We start from the raw sequence: 21,449 nt of genomic DNA on the forward strand, positions 1-21,449 counted from the left end.
GTGCCTTGCATAAGAAACTGAACATCGCATTTCCGCGCGCGTTGTTTGTTCGCGCCAAATATACCCTTTTCGGGTAGGTCCGGAAGGCCTCTCGCGGGACCATTTGTTGGGCAGGGACTCGCAGATGCCCTGAGAGGGCTCGAAAGGCTTCAGAGAATGATAGAAATGTATATTCTACAACTACACTAAGGGCTGTAAATCATTATAGTCTTGCCCTAGCTGTATGCCCAGCTAACCCTCCCTCTCGATGGGTCTTTGCCGCACATTTGCCGATACCCGAAAAGGGCATATTTGGCGCGGACAAACAACGCGCGCGGAAATGCGATGTTCAGTTTCTTATGCAAGGCACTGTAGCGAAATCAAATGAGATTGAACATAATATCTCATGTCATAAGGTGTCAGGCTACTTTGCATTGAAGAGCCTGGTGCTTGCCCTTTACCAATGTATTCAAAATAATCTATCCATCGAGAATACGAAGCAAAAGACCCTTAGACTCCTTATGTATTATTACTACACCAGACAGTGTCTTTTTATTTAATGCTGAATTCATATGCTCCGCCATCGACGCGCGTGAGAGCAGAGGACAAAGGCAGCTGAGGTGCGACGACGCCGACGAGAACACTTCGAAAATCCGAATTGGGCAGTCGACGAACGGCGATAAACCGGCAGTAAACCGACGTGTCGTTAGTCGCTTAGCTGCCTTACATAATTCCGGTAAAACCTCGGACGACGAGTTGGGCCAGCCGTCTCAGAGCGTCCTCATCCTCACTAGTCGTCTTAATTAGGAAACACATCTATAAATAAGCTGCATTATATAAGCCCTATTACATAACATCTTCACATATGCCCTAGCAGAGAGGATCGAGGACGCGGAGACGGATGGTTCTAGGAGCCTGCGCCGCCGCGCGATTCGACACATCCTTTGCCCGCCGTGTGAGAGTCGGCAAATGCCTGCCAGCCAAATGTCCGTGTGACCGTGATTGTCACACGCGCATCGTTTCGCGCCACAGGCCATTCTGCTCTGCCAACTGTAACGGTCAAGGCGACCGAAACTGAAGTGCAGACGTAGAACGGGACACGAGTAGGCGCTGAGACTGATACGGGCATTGATTCGATGGGGAAAAGGGGAGAGTACAGGGAGCTACCGGTATAAGTGACTGTTCGACTACTGTACCATTTCGATCTATTCGGCAGGCGATGTGACGTATGACTCATCTGACCTACCCGTCATTTCGGCATCTTACTATATATGGTGTGAAGTGGCACTGCAGGCCAGCTTTTGATACCATATATGGTAAATTCCCCCACCCCAGAGGCCGTCTTTGCTATTGCGCCCCCGCGTAAACATGACCAAATATTACCTTTTCGAGAAGAATATCATGTGACCTCCGACCCCTCCGGCCGCGTCACTAAAAATAACTGGACCCAGCCATATTAAGTAAACGCCAATTACGCTGCCATCATATATTGTTAATGTGTAAGACATGCATTGCTTCTTTAGTGTAGTGGTTATGCGGCATGCATTTAGCACTGGATGTCTAGAGTTCAATTCCTACTGTCCACATTTTTTGATTTGTGCTTTTAGGGTTAGGGTTTATTAACTTTCCTTACTGTTGGCTTTTATATCTACCTTGTCAGCCACATGTATCGCAGCTATATAGATTTCAATGAAATTTTATTTTGCCCCATCTATATGACCCTCTTAGTCCAGACTTGAAGATACTCTAACTGGCCGGACACGCGCGCGGCGGGAAGCCCGCATTTGCCGGCATCACGTGACATTCTTCTGGATATGGTATATTTGTACGTGTTTGCACGGGGGCGCAGTAAAGCTACCTCCCAGAGGCCCTGTGACCGGTGACAAACGCCAGATTTCGTCTTCGGCAGGTACCCCTGTTGCCGAATAGATTGAAATCATACAGTACTCCTAACTGTCAGATACCGGAAACAGAAGCCGAAAGGTACATGGTAGATAGGATGTCATCCGCGAGGGCCATCGGCCGAATACATGCTTGCACTGCGTTCTAGAGCCAGAGTCCGTTGTCTATCTAAGAGTGACCGTTAAGATAAACATAAGACAAAATAGGAAATAGTCCATTGAAACATAGGAAGTGGCTGTGATGGCCTTAACTGTCACACCAACCTCGGACTAAATGATCTATTCCTGCACAATAAAGAGAAACTTTGATACTCTATACAGCTGGTATAATATCTACAGTAGTATTGTTGTAATATATGCAACAAACAGAATTATTACATGGCTAAAACACGCAATATGGTAGTCATGAATTAGTATTCCTCTTACCCTGAGTCCTCATACCCTGGGTCTGTATTATCTGTAGAAGCTGCCATAAAATTAAAAGGATAGCCTTCAGAATACCTCTTAACTGCTTTGATTAAAGCATCAATCTTGTCTGCCTTCTTGGTTACTTTTGACTTGATGGGCACCAGCCTCTTGTCCTTAGCTATCCCTGCCTTGATCTCCATTTGCCGGTGCTTCCAGAAGGGACATGTTCTATCAAAACACATCGAAAACGCGTTACCTTGCAACTAGCAAGGTCTCTGCTTGTCGGAAATTGAGCCATCAAAACTGTATTTGTTTATATCTGTTTGTGGCATGTGCATTGTTTCACACTTCTATCACTGCCATCAATTCAGTATCTTTGCTCTTATCTCTGGAAGTCTCTCACTGCCTTAGTGTTGCCAGGCACTGGCAAGGATGCCAGACATTGAGAATTTGATTATTGAAACTTAATTGATTTGTGATTGTTTGTGGCAATGCATCCAGTGGAATGCTCATGCTCCTTGCTACCATTTTATGCTTCAAACAGCTTGAAATCTTTGACCTTACGATGGTATGATGTTACAGTGCCTTGCATAAGAGACTGAACATCACATTTCTGCACGCATTGTTTGCCCACACCAAATATACCCTTTTCGGGTATTGGCAAATGTGCAGCAAAGACCCATCGAGAGGGAGGTAGCTAGGCACACAGCTGGGGGCAGAGTATAATAATTTACAGCCCTTAGTATAGTTTTAGAATATACATTTCATGCATTCTCTGAAGCCTTTAGAGCCCTTTCGGGGCATCTGCGAGTCCTTGCCCAGCAAACGGTTTTGCGAGAGGCCTTCCAGACCTACCCGAAAAGGGTATATTTGGCGGGAACAAACAACGTGGGGGAAAATGCGAGTTTCTTATGCAAGGCACTGTACTATAGACATGCAGAGAAAGAGGACCAAAGCAAGAGTCAAGTCGCAAGGTATACGGCCGGCGATAGCCGGTGCTTCTCGAGTATGTATCACCAAGTACGGTTTCCGTGGGAGTTTCAAACTCCGCTTTCCGCGGAAATCCTTTCCGTGGAACTAATGTACCACAGGCAGTCCCGGAAGGGCCCGTGTCAGTCCCTAGGCGGGCGGTGACGAGGCCCTTGCTGGAGCTATGGTTTCGCGTGCTGATTCTGTGTAGTGAAGGTCCTACCATCACGTTGTCGATTATGAGTTCTTCAAGAAGCGCCCTGCGGCGTATCACACTCCATTACAACATCCCTTGATGATAGAGGGAATTAAACAATCTAAGGACATATCGTTGATGGCTGGAGCTCGGTGGAATGCCCGGGTTCAAGAGGACTGTATACACCCGGCTACATTCGTTTTGACATATGTAACTGACTGTCGGGGTGCCCGGGCCTATCATTAATATTAGCTAGTGTCTTGCCAGCATGAGCACTCTTTGAGCGTGAAAATTCTCTAACTGCGTGGAAACCCTCCTATCCCTTGGTCTGAATCTTCCCCTCTCCAGTCTCCACTTGCGAAAGCTTCCTGCTGATCTCCCTGGCCTCCCTCCTATAAGTTTGGTCTTGGCTTTTCTTCCATCATGCAGTTCCGGTATTGTGCGCAACCCTGCTAGTTTCGGGAAGTGTTATGTCTATCTATCGCCTGCCAGTCAGAGTGATCGAAGATCTGCTTCCGCCACCGCCACGCGGTTATCTTATCCACGCCAGGCACGTGCAGTCTGAGAAAAAATTGCTTTAGCCGAGGTTGCCGCTCATACGCAAGTCGAATCGAACCTGGAGTCCGTCGACGTTGCTCTCGTCGACCTCCCCTCCGCTCCTCCCTCATGTCGGACGAGCTGCCGCCACCGGTCGCCAGCCCCGCACGCAACAGCTTCCTCCCCGCAAAGTCATGGCAGCACTTTGTTGCTGGTGGGTAAGTCCAGCCCACTCGTATCTACGGCTTAATATTGAACATGTACCTGCAGATTGGGAGGGATGTGCGGGGCGATTGTGACGAGCCCGTTTGATGTTGTGAAGACACGGCTGCAGTCTAGCTTATACCAGGAGCACCACGCGAAACTGAGCGTACCAGGTGGGGCGACCGTCGCCGTTCGCAAACCGGGTGGGCTTCTATGGAATTTCGTCGAGACGGCACATATCATCCGGTACGCACCAGCATTTCATTCTGCTCCATCATGCGTCTGATACCTTCTACTTTCCAGCGACATTTACCGCGATGAATCCCCCCGTGCGCTGTTCAAAGGCCTGGGGCCGACACTCGTGGGTGTCATCCCCGCGCGCTCGATCAACTTCTTCACGTACGGCAACGGCAAGCAGCTCATCGCGACGCACTTCAACCACGGCGAGGAGAACTCGTACGTGCACCTGACCGCCGCGGCGCTCGCGGGGATTGTGACGGGGACCGCAACGAACCCGATCTGGGTCGTCAAGACGCGGCTGCAGCTCGAGCGCGAGCACCACCACGGGCGCGCGCCGGGGAGCTGGGCCATGATCACGCGCATTCTGCGCGAGGAGGGTGTGCGCGGGTTCTACAAGGGGCTCAGCGCGAGTTATTTGGGTGTGACGGAGGGCACGATCCAGTGGACGCTGTACGAGCGGCTGAAGAAGCTGACGAGAAATGTGGAGGGCAAGGGCGGGGCCGGCGAGTGGTTCGGCATGCTCGGGAGCGCGGGGACGGCCAAGTGCGTCGCGAGCCTGATCACGTACCCGCACGAGGTGCTCCGCACGCGCCTGAGGCAGCCGCTCGTGGACGGGAAGGTGAAGTATACGGGCTTGGTGCAGACGTTCAGGCTTGTGCTCGCGGAGGAGGGCGCGAAGGCGCTGTATGGGGGCCTGAGCGCGCATTTGATGCGCGTGGTGCCGAATGCAGCGGTGATGTATTCGATTTATGAGGGGGTGTTGAGTTGGGGGGAGAGTCGGTAGCGGAGGCAGGGTGAGGTATGGGCTTCAAGGGTCCTTGTGGTGAAAAGTACTGTACATTCTCCTCTATCCTCGCTCGCTCACGTTTCCCTGGCTCTCATAGACCCAACTCTACACAGGCACTGTATTTCTATGCATATCGACGCTTCCGTTGAGGATGATCGTAATTCACGTACCGTACGTACCCATGGCTTTCATGCACGTGTAATCTATGTAAATTATACTTTGTTGCTTGGATATGCTGGACGTGAGGCTAGGCGAAGATGATCAGGCCTCCCGAGGGAGGATCGATATCCAAGTGCTGATATGAAGCATTGAACCCTGTGATAAGCCAAGTCTATGGATACCTGCACTTGGTAGATCACAGCTCCGAAGCTTCCACTTGCTGTGAATCCCTGGACCCTCGAACCTTACTCTGGTTCCTTTCAAGGTTGAAGTGAGCCGTGGTCTTGTACCTGGTCCTCTTCGCATTGAGTTGTGAGCAACATGTGCTGTGCCGGTGCTTATTAGAACCCAGGTTAGTGGGTTCAGGAAGGCTATATTTCTGTTTTCGCTGAGCGCTTTGCAACTGAGCATTGCAGGATTTAGTACGGTTCTCCTGCAGCATGATATGTAGTGCTAGCAGGTAATGCAAACAAAAATACTACAGAAGTGTAAGAAACCACTCCTGCTGTGCCTGAGGCAGCACCGAGGTTCCCGCCACAATTGCCGCTTTGGGGAGACCAGTGAGACAAGAAGGTGCTGGAAGCCACAAGAAGCGTCCATGCGGGACCTCATACTCCCACGGCTATGTGACGTTCTCCCGCGTTTTGTCATGAGGGGACGCGCGTCGTCCTTAGAGTTGACCCTCATCTACTTAAGAGGCTCTCTGCTTTCGCGACCTGCTTTCACTTTCAGACCCACGACACGACCAAGTAGCACATATCAGCCATGGATCCCAGTGGTGCTGCCTCGCAGCCTCAGAATGACACCGCGACCGCGATCCTGCGGCAGAAGAAATCGTAAGTGACAATGAAGGTAGTGGATTGCAGATATTAACACACTTGCGCAGGCCAAATCGTCTCATCGTAGACGAGGCGACGTCCGACGACAACTCCGTCGCGACCCTCAACCCCGCGACGATGGAGACGCTCCAGCTCTTCCGCGGCGACACGATCATCGTGCGCGGGAAGAAGCGGCGCGACACCGTCCTGATCGTGCTCAGCTCGGACGACGTCGAGGAGGGACGCATCCAGATGAACAAGGTCGCGCGGAACAACCTGCGCGTGAAGCTCGGCGATCTCGTCAACGTGCACCAGTGCGCGGACATCAAGTACGGCAAGCGCGTACATATCTTGCCGTTCGACGACTCGGTGGAGGGGCTGTCCGGGAACATCTTCGAGGTGTACCTGAAGCCGTACTTCCTCGAGGCGTACAGACCCGTCCGTAAGGGCGACACTTTCCTCGTCCGCGGTGGTATGCGCACGGTTGAATTCAAGGTTATCGAGACCGACCCTGCAGAGTACTGTATCGTGGCTCAAGACACGGTCATCCACACAGGTTCGTATCCGTCTCTTTTCTGGGATGCATCCGGGATATGCTGACAACAAAACGCAGAGGGCGACCCCGTCAAGCGTGAAGAGGAAGAAGCCAACCTGAACGACGTCGGCTACGACGACATTGGCGGTGTCCGCAAGCAGATGGCGCAGATCCGTGAACTCGTCGAGCTGCCGTTACGGCATCCACAGCTCTTCAAGGCGATCGGTATCAAGCCCCCAAGAGGTATCCTCATGTACGGCCCCCCTGGTACCGGTAAGACGCTCATGGCGCGTGCTGTGGCAAACGAAACTGGCGCGTTCTTCTTCTTGATCAACGGCCCCGAGATCATGAGTAAGATGGCGGGAGAGAGTGAGAGTAATCTGAGGAAGGCGTTCGAGGAGGCTGAGAAGAACTCGCCGTCGATTATCTTCATTGATGAAATTGATTCGATCGCTCCCAAGCGTGAAAAGGTTCGTTTCATCCCATTCTCTATAGAGTATGCATTTACCGACAGTTTCACGCATAGACTAACGGGGAAGTCGAGCGCCGTGTCGTCTCTCAGCTGCTTACCCTCATGGATGGCTTGAAGGCTCGCTCGAACGTCGTAGTCATGGCTGCCACCAACAGACCAAATTCCATCGACCCCGCCCTCCGTCGATTCGGCCGATTCGATCGTGAAGTCGACATCGGTATCCCCGACCCTACCGGCCGTCTCGAGATCCTCCGCATCCACACCAAGAACATGAAGCTCGCCGACGACGTCGACCTCGAGCAGATCGCCGCGGAGACGCACGGTTACGTCGGTTCCGATCTTGCCGCGCTCTGTTCGGAGGCCGCGATGCAGCAGATCCGCGAGAAGATGGACCTCATTGACCTGGAGGAGGACAGTATCGACGCAGAGGTACTCGACTCGCTCGGCGTCACGATGGACAACTTCCGGTTCGCGCTCGGCTCGTCGAACCCGTCTGCGCTCCGCGAGACCGTCGTCGAGGTGCCGACGATCAAGTGGGACGATATCGGCGGGTTGGACAAGGTCAAGCAGGAGCTGCAGGAGACGGTGCAGTACCCTGTGGAACACCCCGAGAAGTTCGTCAAGTATGGCATGTCGCCGTCGAAGGGTGTCTTGTTCTATGGGCCTCCTGGTACTGGTAAGACGTTGCTTGCCAAGGCCATCGCCAATGAGTGCCAGGCCAACTTCATCAGTATCAAGGTTCGTTATCCAGCAGTTGCTCTCATGCACTGAGTACTGACTATAATTGCATATTTAGGGTCCTGAATTACTCACCATGTGGTTCGGTGAATCAGAAGCCAACGTCCGTGATGTCTTCGACAAGGCCCGTGCGGCTGCGCCGTGCGTGATGTTCTTCGACGAGTTGGACTCGATCGCGAAGGCTCGTGGCGGCTCGTCGGGCGATGCTGGCGGCGCGGGCGACCGTGTGCTGAACCAGATCCTGACGGAGATGGACGGTATGAACACGAAGAAGAACGTCTTCATCATCGGCGCAACTAACCGACCCGACCAAATCGACCCTGCGCTTCTCCGGCCTGGCCGTCTTGACCAGCTGATCTACATCCCTCTGCCGGACGAGCCGTCGCGTCTGGCCATTCTCAAGGCTAACTTGCGCAAGTCGCCTGTCGCGCCTGACGTCGACTTGAACTTCCTTGCGAAGAACACGCATGGGTTCTCTGGTGCTGATTTGACGGAGATCTGTCAGCGCGCTGCGAAGTTCGCGATTCGGGAGTCGATCGAGGCAGATATCCGAAAGCAACGGGAGAAGAAGGAGAAGGAGGAGGCGGGCGATGGGGATGCGAAGATGGAAGAGGAAGAGGAGGAGGACCCCGTGCCGACGATCACGAAGGCGCACTTCGAGGAGGCGATGAAGTATGCCCGGCGGTCGGTGTCTGACGCTGACATCCGGCGCTATGAGATGTTTGCGCAGAACCTCCAGCAATCGCGTGGCTTCGGCTCGTTCAAGTTCCCCGAGGGCCAGTCTGCCCCTGGTGCGCCTGCTCCTCCCGCCGGCAACGCTGGGTTCAGTGAAGACACGGCAGATGATGATTTGTACGCATGAGTGAAGTGTCCCGTTTTCTCCTTTCCTCCTTTGTCATCACGTTTCCGGTGTTGGATGGCATGACGATAGAACCGTAGCAGCATTTTCTTTCCAAAGCTTTGTATTGTAGTTGAAGCAACCTCATTCTTGCACTATCATTAGGCTTCAGGCTATTTTGAGTGTGTACGCAGGGTCTATGACGGTGCATGTACGCAAGGTAACACTTGACATGGCCGCCTTACAAGGTCGCCTACATTTTATGGCAATTGCCCAGCATAGGCACGTCATTGACACTGGGGCCCCGCTTCGTGCCTGACACCCGAACGTCGTCGACGCTGTCCGCGGCATCGAGCGCGACGCAGCGCATCTTGATCACGTACACCACATACACGATGGACGCTGGTCGCGCCTTCTCCTCTGCATCCCGCTCGTTATCGTCCTCGTCCCTGAAGGACAAGCTGTCAAAGGTCTCGAAGCTCAGCACCACTCCTCTGCGACCGGTCGCTGCCCATGTCAAGAATATCGAGTGGGTGTTGCCGGCCTAGTATGTCATGCATGCAGACGTTGACGGGCGTCGTGATGTTGCAGCTTCGTCCCGTCCAAGATCCCCCGGAAACGGAGGCTGCAGATGCTCGCTGTTGCAGTATGGGCGCTCCTGATACCCATCACGACGTTTTTGTTCCTCATACTATGGTGCGTCCATTCCTCCTGTCATGCTTGTGGCTGAGGGTTAACGAGATGTTTTAGTTCTTTTCCACCGCTGTGGCCATTTTTAGCGGCGTATCTTATATGGATAAGATGGATAGACCGGAGTCCTGAGCATGGCGGGAGGATAAGTCCGTGGTTCCGCTCGATGAGGTTCTGGAGATACTTTGCCGACTACTACCCTGCATCGTGAGTGCATACACTATACAATTGCTACGTCCTGATGTGTACAAGAGTCATGCAAGGTTCTTGAAGGTCTGGTGACACCCTCCTCTCATGGTTCCGCACCCTCCTAACAAAGTTGTTGTCGCGTTCAGGAATGCGACCTCCCCCCAGACCGACCTTACGTCTTCGGGTATCACCCTCATGGTAATGAACATTACCGCCCTTCGTGCATGCCGGGCAGGTGCTGAGTCGTCATTCACAGGCATCATTGGCATGTGCGTCGTCCGTCCGTTTGTCTGTGAGACTCTCACCGCGGCTGCTGAGGCATTGCGTATAACAGGGGTGCCATGGCCACTTTCGCCACCGAAGGTGAGTATCCTATCGCCTTTACCCTGTTCTGAATACTGATCAGATCCCCTTCTAGCCACTGGATTCAGCGAACAGTTCCCTGGGCTCACTCCCCACCTGCTCACCCTAGCCACAAATTTCACCATGCCCATATACAGAGACATCATCCTCGCCCTGGGCATATGCTCCGTCAGCAAGCAGTCCTGCTCGAACATCCTCAGCAGCGGCCCCGGGCAGGCTATCACAATCGTAGTAGGAGGCGCAGCAGAGAGTCTTAGCGCTCGGCCGGGCACGGCCGACCTCACGCTCAAACGGAGGTGAGAGGGTTGCGAGGATTGCGTGCGTAAAAGGCTTTACACCTATTTTATTAGGCTTGGCTTCATCAAGATTGCTATACAACACGGGCGAGTCTGGGATACCCTGGTTACCCACGTTCGCGGCTGACCTCTTGTATACTACAGAGCGGCACTGGTCCCTGTATTTTCTTTCGGCGAGAATGATGTGAGTGTTTTTGGGCGCTCTTCGTCTGCGCGTACTAACGGTACCCTCTTGCCGTTGGTGGTGTTAGATTTATCAACAAATGCCCAACGAAAAGGGAACCACAATATATGCCCTACAGAAGAAATTCCAGAGCGTCTTCGGCTTCACGTTGCCCTTGTTCCACGGTCGGGGCATGCTAAATTGTACGCTGTCTGTCCTCGTCTGCAGTACTGTAATGACACGTGGTTGGGTGCCCAGATAACCTTGGTTTGATGCCGTATCGACGGCGGATCGTGTCTGTCAGTGAGTGTCGAATGCGCATCACCCTCTTCCCTACCTTCATCGGCTGTATTTCTTACCCGATCCCTAGTCGGTCGGCCCATATTATGCGAGAAGTGCGAGAAGCCAAGCATGGAGGAGGTTACGCGGGTGCAACAGGAGTACATCGCAGAGCTGCTCAGGTGCGTTTCACTTCCACCTCAGCTGCTCTCGCCGTTGTGGACCTTACGCGCGTGCTTGCTCAGAATATGGGACACGTACAAAGATCAATTTGCTCGGTCGCGGAAGAGAGAACTGAGTATTATTGATTGATGGCGGATGCTGACGAGTGCTGCTGTCCTTGTATACAACATCTAGAGGCACATATCAACACTTGGCCGTAATAAGGAAAACAAGTTATATGACCAGCTAGAGGATACAGTTCTCACGGGGTGTCGCTCATATGTTCATTTTCCCCCTAGATCTCACGGAGTGGTTGAATATATCGGCACTCTGATGGTGCCGTCGCTGTCTGCCCTTGACGAAGCTGCCAACTCGGTAATATTTTCACGTTCTCTGCAGTGTGATTCACTCTCTGAACTTGAATAGTCTAACAAATTTCCATCGACCCCCTGGCTTATACTCCCAAAGCTCCACGCCCAGTGCTTTGCCCTCCTTTGTCATGCCTTCCTCCTCCCCAGCGTTGTTCAGCCTGGCTTCGAGCTCCAGGAAGCACGCCTCCGCTTTAGCTGCGTCCGTCTCCTTATTCATGATGGTAAAGTGCGGCCTCGAGAGCGTTTGTCTGTCTTGATTCGTCAACTCTTGTTCCTTCCACATTGCACGCAGCCGGCGCCGGAATGCCACGAGTTGCGACTTCCCCGCCCCGATGTCTATGGCTACGCCGCGTTGGCCCATCTTGAACGCCATCCCGAGTCCGATGTCGAAGGCGCTGGTTCTCTCTGTGACTGACCGTAAGTCGTCAAGGATCTTGGACAGGCTGGGTTGCGAGGACGGCAATGCGTGGAATAAGGTGAGATGCCCTGGAACCAGCAGGCGGTGAGCGGGGAAGTACGTCGTACGGAGATCATTGATACAAGTCTGAAGAGGGGATGATATGTGGAGGGTTAGGACCAAGGGTCCTTGGATAGCCTCGAGTGCGGCTGTATGAGCTCGATGGTACATGGCTTGGAAAGTCGAGCGCAGGGACCACGAATCAAAGGCCAGCACATTCAGGACGATCGCCCCGATTGATGTACGTCAGCCACCTGCCACTTCCATGATTCACTTACCGATCGATCGCAGCAGGAGATTCGTGACAATCTCAGTATCTCACAGTATGTCCCACACGAGATCACCCGAAGCACGCCAATTGTACCATCACAAGAAAGACGAATAACTCCGAAGATAGATGTGACAAAACGAACGTATACGTAGTGGGCTGCATCCGAAACACGCAGCCCTTTTGGACCCAGGTATCTAGCAATGTCCATCGAAACAAAGAGCGTGGGTTGCTGACGTATCAGCACTAGGTAAAATGTCCTTTCCCTATGCCTCCATCAAGAGGATGACGTGGTGTTGTAATAGTAGGGGTCGCAGACGCTGGCGTTGTGGTACGCCGCCGGGTCCTTGGTGAGGAAACCGTAATTGACTCCATCAAGGTAGGACCTGTGACAGGCCGTGTCAGCATGGGGAGAAATACGCATTGCAGGCAGGAATCAATCACCATTGCCTAGAGAGGTTGCCAGCCAGCTCGGAAATCTCTACGTGGAAGTTCCAGAACTATATTCCCAAATATTTTCAGCAATCCATCGCTTGGTGGAATTACAGGCCCGATCACTTACGAGCCACCCAGCGCCCTTGGTGTAAGCCATCTTCTGTGCGTCCGCCCACATGTACAGGAACTCGTCCGTTGCGTCGAATTGCGTGGGCAGGCCCCACTCGCCGAACCAGAGCGGGGTATCGCCTACGGCAGCGTCGTTCTGCACCCGCTGGAGATCTGGTGATGCGGGCAGTCAGAGTCAAAAGGCCTCGAGACGCGGACGAATTGACGTACTGCAAATGCTGGTCATGTACGCGTCCGGATTCGGGTCGGCCACGCCCTGAGTGGAAAGTCTATGAAGGCAGAGAAAAGCAAATAGGACAAGGGCTTACACCGTAGCTGTGGAATAATGTGAGTAAGACACGGCCCAGCGAGTTTTCAGCGAGACTCACTTGTAGTAGAGGTGGTTGTCGTAGCCCTGCGGACCGATCGCGGCATAGGCGGGGTTCGGCGGGTCGTTATACTGCCAGTTGACATCCATAAAGCTATAACCGCCGTCAATCACACCTCCCAGCCGTGCCTAGCACCCCAAACTCACTTGGTCATCAACGGCGTCCTGGACGAGAACAAGGGTGCCTGGGTGGACGTAAAGTCCAAGATGGTCGGGATCGCGAGCTCGGCCGCCATCTCGAGCAGGATCGGCGCGGCCTCGAGCAGTGCGGCCGTGACGTTCTGGTTGAAGATCGACGGCAGGCTCGTGCTTGTGGCGACCTGGATGAACGCCGCGGACGTGTTGGACGTGCCCAGGGAGACGTCCAGGGACACGCCCGGCACGGGGATGCCAAGGATGAGCTCGACTGCGCGAATCGTCTGCACGAAGTTGACCTGGACTGCGGGCGGGTGAGAGGTAGGCCTAGGTAAGCAAAAGGAAGCGTACATTGGCCGTAGCCGGGCGTTTGGTCTGCGTTCATGATCGGCTCGTTGACGGCTTCGATGGCGAAGACGCTGTTGAACGCGGGGTCGAGGTGCGTCAGCGCGGTCATGACGGCGGTCCATACCAGTGCGCGGTGGTAGTTGTACGGGGTCTACGCAAGTATTCTCTATTATCCCATCCAATATCACACTCTTCCCGCACTCACGTAGAACTCCACGTCTTGGGTACAATGCCCCGTAAACTGCTGGCCGGCCGTCTGCACGCCCGGCAACGCATGGTGGTCCAGAATCGCGACCATGCCCGCGTCCTGGAGCTGCTGCAGGCCGCGCTGGAGCTGCTTGATCCCGCCGCGTGGGTAGTACTCGCTCGAGCGGTTCACGAGCGGCTCGACGATCCAGTAGCCCAGCGGGATGCGCACGGCGTTGATGCCGTCCGCCTTGAGCTGCTGCACGTGGTCCTCGGTGAACCACGTCGACCAGTGCTTGTCGAAGGTCGCGTCGACGGTGTCCGGGTAGGCCTTGGCGAAGGACCACTCGTCCGCGATGCAGGTCGAGCAGTCGCTGCAGGACTGGCCGCCCATGTCAAGCCATTCTGTCGGATGCGTTGGTTAGAATGTGTTCTTTTGGTACGGCTCTCTCGAGACGTGCCTTGCGGAAGCATCCATGCTTCGAGGACCAACCTGCGTGCGCTGAGCATATGTACGTCGCACCCCTCGTGACACGGAGACACTCACCACGAACCGAGGTTAACACCGTATAGCTTCGGCGGGACATTCCCGACAGCAGACGCAAGCCTGAAAAGAGCGAAGTGGAGCAAAAGAGCGACAAGGGGCGCGAGAGCCTGCATCTTGCTGGCGCGCTGCCCACCGGAAAGCTTCAGTTTTTATAGAGGAGGGAAGGGAAAAGGAAGGAATAGCGGACGCCGTCTTTATACCGCTCGGACGCGCGAGCGCGCAGGCTTCGGACAGGGACGAGCTTATAGAAATAGCACCGCCGGGGGGCTTGTGACCTCCCGTAACGAGATCGAAGCGCGCGTATCCCACGCGTTCAGGCGACATTTACGGGCGCGCCTCGTCTCCTTTGCGCTTGCCGACCGCAGAAGAGGATGCCCAGTGCGCAAATGCAGGTCGACGGCCAAGGCAGGCGCTTGAAATACCCTGAGACGACGCCTTGCTGGGAAGCTGGCGATCGGCGTGCGTACGTACACGCGAGCTAATTAACGCGGTCGCGGTGACACGCTCACGTGCGCGGGTCACGGAGCGCGTCGTGCCATTGGACGGCGGGGTGCGGTGGACGAGCGCGGATGAGTAAACGGGATGAGCGGTGAGAGATCACCACGAGGCTCGCAAGCAGATGCGCTGAATCTTCCATCTATAGTGTCCTCCCTTCGTGCGCACGCCCGGTGTATCGGGAGCTGAAGGGCGTGATGCTGAAGGCCAGAAAGCTCGGACGCAGATGCCGCTGAGAACGCTCCCACTTGCCGCCCCCTGCGAATCGGTCCGTTGGGAGTTGCGGCATCGAACAGACAGGTGCCCTGCCGCTGGCATGCTCCTGACGAATTCTGCCGCCGCGGGTACGCAGCTCGAACGGCGTCTTGCAAAGCTGAGCCTGGCAAGGAAGATAGGCTCACAAACGCAAACCCCGCCGCGGGCAGGGGGACAGCCGAAACCCGACTGAACACCGCCGTTGGTTATGGTACTTACCAGCCGGACCTGCCGGCAGTGCGGCAGCCTGGAGCTCGCGTGGAGGGGGGAAGGGGGGAAGGAAGAAGGGAAGGGAGTGCCTCGCGATGTTCATTTGCCCCTCTCATACGAATGTCAAGGAAGAGTACTTAAGGGGACGAGAGACATCACAGAGGCACCAAACCGAGTAGTACCCCTACCATAATAGGTAATATATATTCCGCATTGGGAGCCTCACTCGATATACCGCACAGATCACTGCTGCCAGTCGAAGGCCCGACGACAGGAGCGACCGATACTAGACCCGTGACCGGCCTGTGGCGGTGAGCGAAATGTGGCCAGAGAAAGGAAGAGCGAGGTCGGGAAATCTAAAGAGCGTGCGCGATTCCAAGGAGGCTGGACCGATGTGGATCTTGGACAGCGCGAGCAGTCTTTGAGCATGGCGGGATTGGCGTGTCGCCGCCTGAGAGCCAACCTCGGGGCAAAGTGTTTTCAGAGAACACACCGGGTCCTCTATTCCTAGGCCCGTGACAGAAGTAGACGATGTCCGCCGAAGAACCACCAGATTCGGACGCTGCAACCACGACGCCTCCATCAAGCCCTAATACACCCCTCTCACTACCCCTCACCTCCTCCCCCGCAATACTACCACCCACCGGCGAGCCCTCCTCACATCCCCACCACCGCCTCCACCACCCTCCCCACGCCCAGCACGCCCTCCTCGTCGCCCCACTGCCCCACGACGCTCACGCCGACCGGCCAGCCGTCGGCCAGGCCCGCGGGGACGCTGAGCGCGGGCAGCCCGGCGAGGGAGGCGGGCGTGGTGAGCGTGTCCTGGACGTACGCGTCCAGGTGTGTTGCGGGGGAGGGGGCGGGGAGCGGCGGCGCGGTGCGCATCGCGGAGGGGTGCAGGAGGACGTCGACTTTGCCTTCCTCTTCGCGTTCATCCGAGCGTGATGGGGACCCGCGGAGCGGGTTCGGCTTCAAGAAGACGCGGTCGAAGTCCGCCTTGATGAGCCGCCGGACGCGCTGCGCTTGCAGGAAGTAGTTGTCGAACGCGCTGCGCGGGTGGGGGGTTCAGATTTGTGTTTGTGTGGGGAGAAAAGGAAGGAGGGGGAGGGAGGGGAGAGGAGAGGGAACGAAAATAGGGAGGGGAGAGGGAACGAAAATGGGTGTGGGGATGGGAGGAGCAACGAAAAGAGGGGAGAAGGACGCACTCCGCACTCAACGCGTACGTCCCCAACAACACCCGCTTCCGGACCTCCCTCCCGAAGCCTTTGGTCCGCGAGTGGGCATATACCTGGCTCGCTTTGGCGCGGTCCGCGCCGGGGGGCGGGGGGACGTGTTTACCTGGGTGAGCGGCTCTGATCAGCATCGTGCGGATTGTACTCGGCGCACATCGAGTGAAGACAAACTCGGACTCGAAGGCAAAGGGAAAGTCACACACGAACACGGACACGGACACGCTGGCAGCAAATAAGGGAAATAGAGTAAGAGTAAGAGTAAGAGTAAGAGTAAGAGGGCGTGAAACAGAAACGCAGAATAGAGCAAGGCAGCCAAACAACACTGACCGTAGCGCACCCCGTCGAACCGCCCCAAACTGCTCCCCGCCTCCGCGCTGGCGATCACGTAGTACGCGCTCAGGGCGAAGCGCGTGCTGGGGAGGGACACGGGGACGAGGGCGGCGCCGCGCGCGCGCAGGGCGCGGAGGAGGGGCCGGAGGGGGAGGGCGGGGAGCTCGGCGGGGAAGTATTCCTAAGGGGGGTGAGCGGAAAGGGAAGGGAAGGGAAGGGAAGGGAAGGGAGGACGGAGCGGACCTGCGGAATCCCGATCGTGAGCCCGCGCAGGTCGGAGGGGTCCCGCCCCCGCGCGGGGGCGGAACGCGCGCGCTGCCGGATGGAGGGCGGGAGGGAGGTGGGGTCGCGCGGGTCGTGGTGGTTTAGGGTTGCTGTGGCGCGGGGTAAGGTGGGTTTTCATAGGGTTAGGGGAAAGGGAAGGAGGCAAGGCGCACCGAACACTTTGTGGACGTCGGCGACGGAGCGCGCGAGGACGCCGACGCAGTCGAGCGAGTCGGAGTAGGAGACGACGCCCCACCTGTTGGCAGATCAGTTTGAGGTTGCGTGCGCGGGATAAGGGCGCGGGGAAGACGCGCCTGCTCAGCAGCCCATAGGACGGTTTGAGCCCGACTACCCCGCAGTAGGCCGCGGGGAGGCGGACGGAGCCGCCCGTGTCCGTGCCGAGCGCGCTGTCCCGAGCGCTCATCAGCACTCGAAAATGTAAATAGATCGATGAAAAGACACGCACACGTCGCACAACCCAGCGGCTACAGCAGCGGCCGACCCGCCCGAGCTGCCGCCCGCGCTCCGCGGGGCGTGTTCGTGTTCGTCGCGTGGCACCCAGGGGTTGAGGACGGGCCCGTGGATGGAGTGGACGTTGAGCGAGCTGGCGGGGCGGGCGCGGTCAACAAACAAGCACGGGGATGGAAGCGGGCGCACCCCATGCCGAACTCGTCGCAGTTGGCTTTGCCGACGATCTGGGCGCCGGCGGCGCGCAGGAGGGAGACGACGGTGGCGTCGAACGGGGAGGTGAAGTCTGTAGGGCGTGAGAGATAAGGAGGACGGGAAAGGAGGGGGAAGGGAGAGCGCACCGCGGAGCATCTCGGACGAACACGTCGTGGGCATGTCGCGCGTGCAGATGTTGTCCTTCACCGCGACCCGCGTCCCGCTCAGCGGCCCCGGGCGGGCGGGCGGGGGCGTCGGCGGCGTGTAGACGAGCGCATTGGTCTTGGCGGCGCGGGTGTGGAGGGAGCGCGCGAGCTTCATCGCCGTGGACGAGGAGCAGGAGCGCGCGGGCAGTTTTGGTGGCGCCGGGCGTGGCAGATAAGATAACCACGTGGCGTGACTCTGCAGATCTTCCTCCTTCCTTCGCTCTTCTCCACCCGCCATGCCCTAGCCCTCCCCGCATACAACCTGCCACGATGTTCCAGCTCTCGATCATCAAAGACACCCTCCCCATCCTCCCCGCCGCCTTTGCCCTCCCGCCCGAGCAGGCGCTCACCGCCGCCATCAACAAAAAGTACGCCAACCGCGTGCTGCACGACGTCGGGCTGTGTATTGCCGTCTTCGACCTCGTCAGCGCGAGCGAGGGGCGCGTCAGGTACGGCGATGGGTGTTTGTGGTATAAAGGTGCGTGGCTGGGATTTCGCTATGGAGGAGAGGAGGTGGGCTGATTGGGGGCCAGTGACGTTTAGGATGGTCGTGTTTCGCCCGTTTGCGGGGGAGGTGCTGTTGGCGCGCGTCAAGTCGTCCGACGAGGACGGGATACGCTGTGCGTCTGCTCTCCCGCGCACGTGCTGCCTTAATACTGACGCTTACCCGCCAGTGACACTCGGCTTCTTCGACGACATGTACGTCCCCCCCGCCTACCTCCCCCAGCCCTCCGCCTTGTAAGTCTTCACCTTCCCCCTCTCCCCGTCCCATTCCTATTCCCTCTCCGCACATACTCACCCCCGCCCCCAGCGACCCGAACGAACGCGCCCACTTCTGGCTTGCAGACGCCGGCCCCGAGCAGGGCACGCACGAGCTGCTCGACTCGCCCGTGGCTGCGCGCATGTACATAGATAAAGGCGAGGTCGTGCGCGTGCGCGTCGAGATGGGTGAGTGCTCCGGGTTTGAGTTTGTCGGGCGGGCGGGCGGGCGGGCGGGCGTATCCCCGTCGTGCGCTCTTTCCGGGCGACGCACTCGGCCTCGTTTCATGCGGACCATCTCGCGGACTGTTCTCTCTCTCTCTCGGACGCGTTCCCGCGTACTTGGGCTCTAGCGGGTGGGGCCCTTGTCTCGCCGACGCGTGGGCGAACGCCTTACCCTCTTTTCACGCGGGCGGGCTGCGCTCTTGTCGCACGAGCGTGCCCCCGCTTTTCACGCGAGCGCGTTGTCCTCTCGTCGTCCGCGTCACGGCGCGCTTTGCGAACGAGCGGCACTCTGTTCACGCGCCCGTTGCCTGCGCGCGTCGGGCCCTTGTCTCACGGACGTGTTGTCTCGTCTGCGAAGAGCGGCCCTCTCGTCACGCAGGACGCGCGATCCTTGTCATGCGGGCGAGCGCGACTCTTTGCATTCTCGTGTGTGTGCGCGCGCGCGCGGCCCTTTTTCCTCCGTGCCAGTCGCGCTCTTTTCATGCGCTTGCGTGCGACGGAATGGAATGTATGTCGCTCTTGGCGCGCGCGAGCGAGCTGCGCTCTTGTCTCAGGGCTCTTTCACGCGCGCCCGCGTCGCTCTCTCGCACGCGGGCGGACGGGACGGCGGGGCGCACACGCGTTGCCTGCCTTTTCCCGCGAGCGCGTTGTCCGCCCGTCGTGCGGGCGCGTTGCCCTCTTCTCTCGCGGGCGAGTTGCCCTCTTCTCTCGCGGGCGAGTTGTCCTCTCTTCCTGCATGCAGTTGCGCTCTTCCCATGCGGACGCCGCACTCTCTTTTCATCAGGACGCCCGCCTCACTCTCTTTTCACAAGGACGGGGACCCGCTTGTCATGCGGACGCGCTCGCGAACAAGCGGGCCTCTTGTCTCGCGAACGCGCCCGCGAAAGAGCTGCCCTCTTGTCTCGCGGACGAATTGTCCTCTTTTCATATGGACGGGGGACCTGCTTGTCATGCGAACGAGCTGCCCTCTTTTCATGCGAGCGCGTCCCTCTCTTTTCATGCGAGCGCTTTGCCCTCTTGTCATGCGGGACAAGTTGTACTTTTGTCGTGCGGCCGATGTGCGCTCCTGTCTTGCGAGGGCTTGACTCTCTTGCCTCGCGAGCGCGTTGTTCTCGTGTCCTGGGGATGCGTTGCCTGCCTGTCTCGCGAACGCGTCTCCCTCTTGTCTCGCGGACGAGTTCCCCTCTCTCTTTTCATGCAAACGCGCTGCACTCTGTACATGCAAACGCCTTGCATTCTTGTCACGCGCAAATATCAACACTTGCCCTCTCCATTCCATGCAAACAAGTGTATCTGACTGATGTATCCCTGCGCACGCAGATGAGTTCTACGACGACGAGCCCGGCCCGCCGAAAGCCTCCGAGGGCGTGCGCGTCGAGCGCGAGCAGCGCAGGCCGCCGTATACCGTCACCGTGAGTCTCACCGCTCCTTCCGCCTGCCCCTTCGCTTTTGTTCTTTCTTTTCTCTCTCTCTCGTTGCCGGTTGATGTCTGCTTTTCGTCCTGCTTCTCCCGGTATGCGGTAGGCATCTCCCTCGCGCCCTTCCGCTCCATCGCCTGCGAAGCGGGCACGCCGCTTTTGTTCTTGCGCTCGCGCGGCGTTCTCGTATTCCTTTCCTTCCTCGTCCTCCTTTCCTTCCTTCCCCTTTTCCCACGTCAACCCCAACTAACCCCCCCCCCCTTCGTCACGCAGTGCTCCATCGCCGAACAAGGCCTCGGCCCCACCTCCTGGTGGAAAGCCGCCGAAGCGGTGCTCGAAGGCGAGGGCGAGGAGATGGACCAGGGCTAACCATGAAGACGCATCCAAGGGCAGCTGGCGCTGGCGGATAACAGAAGCGTGTATATGTATTTATGCATATGTATGAAGACAACGAACCCCGCGTCTCTCCCCCTTCCCCTCAGCACATGTATTCTCCATCAAGGATGAACATACGACGATGTGAAGAGTGAAAAATAAAGAGTCCCAGACAACATATGAAATATAACAAGGGGGAACAGGGGACTGCCCCAGTGAGGCTCGAACTCACGACCTTCCGATTGAGAAATAACGTAATGCAACATTACATAACAGTCGGACGCTGTAACCAACTCAGCCATGGGGCATGTAGGCTATTTTTATTCGTCCAAATAGGACTGTAGTCGTCTCTTTATAGTATCAACTGCCTCAGGCTCCTAAACCACCGTCCTTAGCGTTCTCGCTCCTCCTTTACTAGGGCGCACGTGCAATGTTATGTAATACAAATCTATTTTTAATTTATTACCGGATACAGAACGAACAGAGGAGGAGAACGCTATAGGACGGCTGGAAGAAATCGTCTCCCCGAGATCACCGAGTATGACTAAGCATTCCAAAAGCGGTAGCGGCTGAGGCCTTCCACCAGCAGTCGGCGGGCAATGCAAGGAGCACCTGAAAACTAGGAGGGATAAAAACTATATAGAAAGGCATAAAAAGCTATCTTACTGGTACTCCCCCAGTGTAAACACCCCCCGTGAACTATTGTCCCTCAGAGGAATTTATCAAGGCTTGTGAACCCGATGTTCAGCCCTCAGTGACACTGTCAATGCTTGTATTTGCTTTTGTCTATGTCAGACCATTGGTGCATTATATACAAATAGAATGTGCTTTGAATTCTATAGGTATGCGCG

General features: G+C 56.5%; 7 protein-coding genes and 1 non-coding gene across 8 annotated transcripts; 4 read left to right on the plus strand and 4 right to left on the minus strand.

The window, feature by feature from the left end:
• Positions 1–4,119: 4,119 nt before the first annotated feature.
• GLOTRDRAFT_137980 (mitochondrial carrier) lies at positions 4,120–5,452 on the plus strand (the record flags this gene model as incomplete). Its single annotated transcript, XM_007866751.1, has 3 exons — positions 4,120–4,208; positions 4,261–4,440; positions 4,498–5,452. The coding sequence occupies 3 exons, from the start codon at positions 4,120–4,122 to the stop codon at positions 5,216–5,218; spliced, it is 990 nt and encodes a 329-aa protein (XP_007864942.1). The 3' UTR covers positions 5,219–5,452.
• A 591-nt stretch (positions 5,453–6,043) lies between these two features.
• Positions 6,044–9,003, plus strand: GLOTRDRAFT_74699 (AAA ATPase). The gene is made up of 5 exons (XM_007866752.1): positions 6,044–6,216; positions 6,267–6,754; positions 6,812–7,203; positions 7,260–7,943; positions 8,002–9,003. Exons 1-5 carry the CDS (start codon positions 6,146–6,148, stop codon positions 8,803–8,805), a joined length of 2,439 nt encoding a protein of 812 aa, XP_007864943.1. The 5' UTR covers positions 6,044–6,145; the 3' UTR covers positions 8,806–9,003.
• A 147-nt stretch (positions 9,004–9,150) lies between these two features.
• GLOTRDRAFT_74701 (diacylglycerol acyltransferase) lies at positions 9,151–11,219 on the plus strand. Its single transcript, XM_007866753.1, has 14 exons — positions 9,151–9,310; positions 9,373–9,477; positions 9,532–9,678; positions 9,735–9,744; positions 9,807–9,858; positions 9,917–9,929; positions 9,995–10,023; positions 10,079–10,319; positions 10,374–10,406; positions 10,464–10,503; positions 10,571–10,685; positions 10,741–10,785; positions 10,853–10,943; positions 11,007–11,219. Exons 1-14 carry the CDS (start codon positions 9,177–9,179, stop codon positions 11,071–11,073), a joined length of 1,122 nt encoding a protein of 373 aa, XP_007864944.1. The 5' UTR covers positions 9,151–9,176; the 3' UTR covers positions 11,074–11,219.
• A 109-nt stretch (positions 11,220–11,328) lies between these two features.
• GLOTRDRAFT_128123 (uncharacterized protein) lies at positions 11,329–11,922 on the minus strand (the record flags this gene model as incomplete). Its single annotated transcript, XM_007866754.1, has 1 exon — positions 11,329–11,922. One exon carries the CDS (start codon positions 11,920–11,922, stop codon positions 11,329–11,331), a length of 594 nt encoding a protein of 197 aa, XP_007864945.1.
• A 374-nt stretch (positions 11,923–12,296) lies between these two features.
• On the minus strand, positions 12,297–14,279 carry GLOTRDRAFT_128124 (glycoside hydrolase; the record flags this gene model as incomplete). The annotated part of the gene is made up of 10 exons (XM_007866755.1): positions 12,297–12,405; positions 12,464–12,519; positions 12,582–12,736; positions 12,794–12,839; positions 12,892–12,898; positions 12,952–13,044; positions 13,098–13,389; positions 13,437–13,584; positions 13,639–14,024; positions 14,174–14,279. The coding sequence occupies 10 exons, from the start codon at positions 14,277–14,279 to the stop codon at positions 12,297–12,299; spliced, it is 1,398 nt and encodes a 465-aa protein (XP_007864946.1).
• Positions 14,280–15,783: 1,504 nt separating this feature from the next.
• GLOTRDRAFT_115535 (amidase signature enzyme) lies at positions 15,784–17,936 on the minus strand (the record flags this gene model as incomplete). The annotated part of the gene is made up of 9 exons (XM_007866756.1): positions 15,784–16,174; positions 16,332–16,464; positions 16,686–16,869; positions 16,932–17,062; positions 17,126–17,208; positions 17,267–17,359; positions 17,419–17,556; positions 17,610–17,706; positions 17,762–17,936. 9 exons carry the CDS (start codon positions 17,934–17,936, stop codon positions 15,784–15,786), a joined length of 1,425 nt encoding a protein of 474 aa, XP_007864947.1.
• A 155-nt stretch (positions 17,937–18,091) lies between these two features.
• Positions 18,092–20,736, plus strand: GLOTRDRAFT_59284 (uncharacterized protein; the record flags this gene model as incomplete). Its single annotated transcript, XM_007866757.1, has 6 exons — positions 18,092–18,299; positions 18,355–18,441; positions 18,496–18,559; positions 18,633–18,769; positions 20,126–20,217; positions 20,497–20,736. 6 exons carry the CDS (start codon positions 18,092–18,094, stop codon positions 20,590–20,592), a joined length of 684 nt encoding a protein of 227 aa, XP_007864948.1. The 3' UTR covers positions 20,593–20,736.
• A 69-nt stretch (positions 20,737–20,805) lies between these two features.
• Positions 20,806–20,906, minus strand: GLOTRDRAFT_t70. The gene has a single exon. It is a non-coding gene; the product is annotated as a tRNA-Asn (tRNA).
• Between the last annotated feature and the right edge of the window lie 543 nt (positions 20,907–21,449).

This window comes from Gloeophyllum trabeum (genome assembly GCF_000344685.1).
Source record: "Gloeophyllum trabeum ATCC 11539 unplaced genomic scaffold GLOTRscaffold_00005, whole genome shotgun sequence".
NCBI lineage: Eukaryota > Fungi > Basidiomycota > Agaricomycetes > Gloeophyllales > Gloeophyllaceae > Gloeophyllum > Gloeophyllum trabeum.

Bases quoted from the DNA above. Each gene is read 5' to 3' on its own strand.
- GLOTRDRAFT_74701 (XM_007866753.1), top strand. From the start codon at position 9,177: ATGGACGCTGGTCGCGCCTTCTCCTCTGCATCCCGCTCGTTATCGTCC. The intron at 9,311-9,372 runs GTGGGTGTTGCC...GTGATGTTGCAG, and splicing joins GCCCATGTCAAGAATATCGA to CTTCGTCCCGTCCAAGATCC. The intron at 10,944-11,006 runs GTGCGTTTCACT...GTGCTTGCTCAG, and splicing joins TACATCGCAGAGCTGCTCAG to AATATGGGACACGTACAAAG.
- GLOTRDRAFT_74699 (XM_007866752.1), top strand. From the start codon at position 6,146: ATGGATCCCAGTGGTGCTGCCTCGCAGCCTCAGAATGACACCGCGACC. The intron at 7,204-7,259 runs GTTCGTTTCATC...TTTCACGCATAG, and splicing joins TCGCTCCCAAGCGTGAAAAG to ACTAACGGGGAAGTCGAGCG. The intron at 7,944-8,001 runs GTTCGTTATCCA...TTGCATATTTAG, and splicing joins CCAACTTCATCAGTATCAAG to GGTCCTGAATTACTCACCAT.